This window comes from Benincasa hispida, chromosome 5 (genome assembly GCF_027475165.1).
Source record: "Benincasa hispida cultivar pf3 chromosome 5, pf3_genome.v1.1, whole genome shotgun sequence".
NCBI lineage: Eukaryota > Viridiplantae > Streptophyta > Magnoliopsida > Cucurbitales > Cucurbitaceae > Benincasa > Benincasa hispida.
The window spans coordinates 53,207,868-53,210,544 of NC_143482.1; the positions used below are offsets into that span (position 1 = coordinate 53,207,868).

Consider the following 2,677-nt stretch of genomic DNA (forward strand, 5'->3'; position numbering starts at 1 on the left):
TATTGATTTAAAATTTTGGACTCTCAACTGCATCAATTTATGACAAGCTTTAGGAAGAAAATTTGTTTTATGATGATTATATTTTTATGGCAGCCAAGTGTATTTTGGCATCAAGCACTGATGAAAAATAATTATTCCCATTAATATCAAATGTTACAAATTTCAATTTTGTAATGTTTTTCATAGTAACACTCTTACAAAACATTTAGTTTACTAATTATAACGAAGAGAGAAAATCTAACCTATATTTAGAACCTTCCTTCAACGGAAAAAACGATAGGAGCTCATGTTGATAACATGTTGTAAAATTGAGGAGCACAACGGGAACATGGATACCAATAAAATATAAAATTAAAATAAGTATAATATGATATATAAAATAAATAAATAACAAAATATAAAATATGTAAATTTCTCAAGATTCTCCACTTTCTCCAAAATTCATGGATTTTGTCCAATATATGCGTATTTTTAAAATCTAGAAATGATCACTTATTTATATTATATGGATTTTGGCAAATAGGTTGTGACACATTTGGACACTAAACATAAGTTGTTGTATGACATATGGCTAACACATGTAGTAATGGAAGAGAATACTTGGCTTTTGGCACTAAGTATGAACATCTATCTCACATATTATAATATTTATAATAGAAAATAACTACCGAAGAGATTTATTTATTTGATATAATGGAAAACAATATTCCACAATATAATAATTGATGAGAAAAAACTAGGCCTATTTTTACAAAAATGAGTACAAAAAAAAACATACACTAACAACTCTTACATAAAGAATCAAACAAAACCCAAAACCTCGGAAACTAATGGAACTTGAGAAGAAAACAGAGTAATAACTGTAATAAAACAGGGGAACTAGACTCTGTTTTCTACTTTGGCACTTTGAACATCGACGTTATGTGGGAACTTGTTGGAGTTGGATCTCCTTCTCTTGATGACAATAAACCATGTAATAAGTTCAAGAACAAAGGCAACAGCTCCCAAGAAGATGATGACTCCAGTGTAAGCCTTTCTCCATTTACTTTCAGGACTCAAGATTTTCAAACCTTCAAACACATTGATGATACTCATAATGATCACACTGTATCCCATGGAGTGATGGTAAATGTTCCAGTAAATTCTGTACTTATGATCCTTATTTGGCCTCAAAAGCAAAGCAAAAACCTGTTTCAAAAAACAAATCCGAAACCATTAGTGATCAAGAATAACTCAAATCCAACAGAAATATCGAAGGTTTCTTTTATACTTTAATTTTACCTGAAGAGTTCCCAAGACGAACAGAGCAATCCCAATGTTGCGATGGGTGGTGTATTGAACTGCAGCTGACTCGCCGCCGAGTTTGATACCGGTGGCCCAACCGGCGACACCGACAGCGTAGGCGGAAGTCTGGCAGGCGACGTGAAGGTAAAACCAAGCCGGATCTGCACCCTTGAAGACCTTCAAATACCTTGCGAAAATGGCTCCCATTGGCATTAAAGTCCCCCAACTCACCGCATTCAAAACTCCATGAATCTGAAAATCAAAACCCCCAAATTAGAATTAGATCACAAAATTTCACCAAATCCTTAAAAGGGTTTCACAAATGGGAAAATTCAAACCGACCCAAATCATAAAAACAGACTTACATTTCTTCTCTTGAGAACGGAATCCACCGCCACCGTGCTGGACCCAGTAAGCAAATCCAGAGTACCGAGTGACCGTCTGTTGTCGCCGGTTAGGGCATGAGAAATTGGCGAGCCCTGATCCATCGGACCTTCCTGCCAGACCTGATTGATAGTGGTCAAACCGGCCGGAAGATTAATAGTTGCAAAAATTGTCGTCTCATTATCGACATAAGTAGCTGAAAGTTGGGGAACTTCAAAGCTCAAGCGGCTCTGTTGCATAGTCGGAAAGGGAAGATCAATACTGGAAGAGTAAACATGGGGGACGCCGGAGGAATTCTGGTAAGCGATGAGAGCTTGAGAACCGAACATGGCGAGGCTTTGTGGGTTAATGGCCCAAGCAATCCATTGATTGGGACTAGTGGAAGGGCGTCTGAAAGCGATTTTGAGCGTCGAGTTTGAAGGATTATAGGTCCAATGGAGGAAAGAGTTGAGGACTGGATGATCTACACAGGCTGCAAAGACTTCATTGTTGGCGAAGCCATTATAGTTTCTGCAAATCTGAGCGGAGGAGGAGAGGGAAAATGATAAGAGAAACAGAGCGGTGATGAAGAAGGTTTGGAGTTTGGTTGCCATTGCGGATTTGGTGTTTGTGAATTGGGAATTGAGACGAGAAGATATGGGAATTTGAGTAGAATTGTAGTGAATTTATAGGGGAATGGATTTATTTGAATTTTATATTTCCGTTTAGGATTTAGGAAAAGGAGAAGAAAATACAATTCCACACGCCTCGCGGAAATTGGAAAGTCTAAATTTTACATTTTTTTTCTTTTTTAAAGGCTTTTCAAACTTGCTTACTCGGTCTAGTCTTCCACGGTCTTAATTATTCTCCTTTCTTTGACGAGTTTTTTTTTAATCACTTTTGTCCTTGAACCTTCCATAAATTAACAATTTAGTTCCTGAATTTTAATTAATAACAATATAGTTCAGGTATTTTTAAAGTTGTAACAATTTAGTTCTTAAACTTTAATAATCAATAATTTAGTCTTTAT

The 2,677-nt window shown here is 36.2% G+C and overlaps 1 protein-coding gene across 1 annotated transcript; it reads right to left on the reverse strand.

The window, feature by feature from the left end:
• Nucleotides 1-647: 647 nt before the first annotated feature.
• Nucleotides 648-2,442, reverse strand: LOC120077160 (cytochrome b561 and DOMON domain-containing protein At5g47530-like). Its single transcript, XM_039031065.2, has 3 exons — nucleotides 1,650-2,442; nucleotides 1,282-1,536; nucleotides 648-1,188 (listed from the first exon to the last, which is right to left on the reverse strand). Exons 1-3 carry the CDS (start codon nucleotides 2,259-2,261, stop codon nucleotides 880-882), a joined length of 1,176 nt encoding a protein of 391 aa, XP_038886993.1. The 5' UTR covers nucleotides 2,262-2,442; the 3' UTR covers nucleotides 648-879.
• Between the last annotated feature and the right edge of the window lie 235 nt (nucleotides 2,443-2,677).

What these genes read in the sequence shown, in the direction of transcription:
- LOC120077160 (XM_039031065.2), bottom strand. Translation starts at nt 2,261, where the DNA reads ATGGCAACCAAACTCCAAACCTTCTTCATCACCGCTCTGTTTCTCTTA. An exon ending in CCGTTCTCAAGAGAAGAAAT is followed by an intron (nt 1,537 to 1,649) that starts GTAAGTCTGTTT and finishes TTTGATTTTCAG; the next exon opens with ATTCATGGAGTTTTGAATGC. An exon ending in TCGTCTTGGGAACTCTTCAG is followed by an intron (nt 1,189 to 1,281) that starts GTAAAATTAAAG and finishes TTTTTGAAACAG; the next exon opens with GTTTTTGCTTTGCTTTTGAG.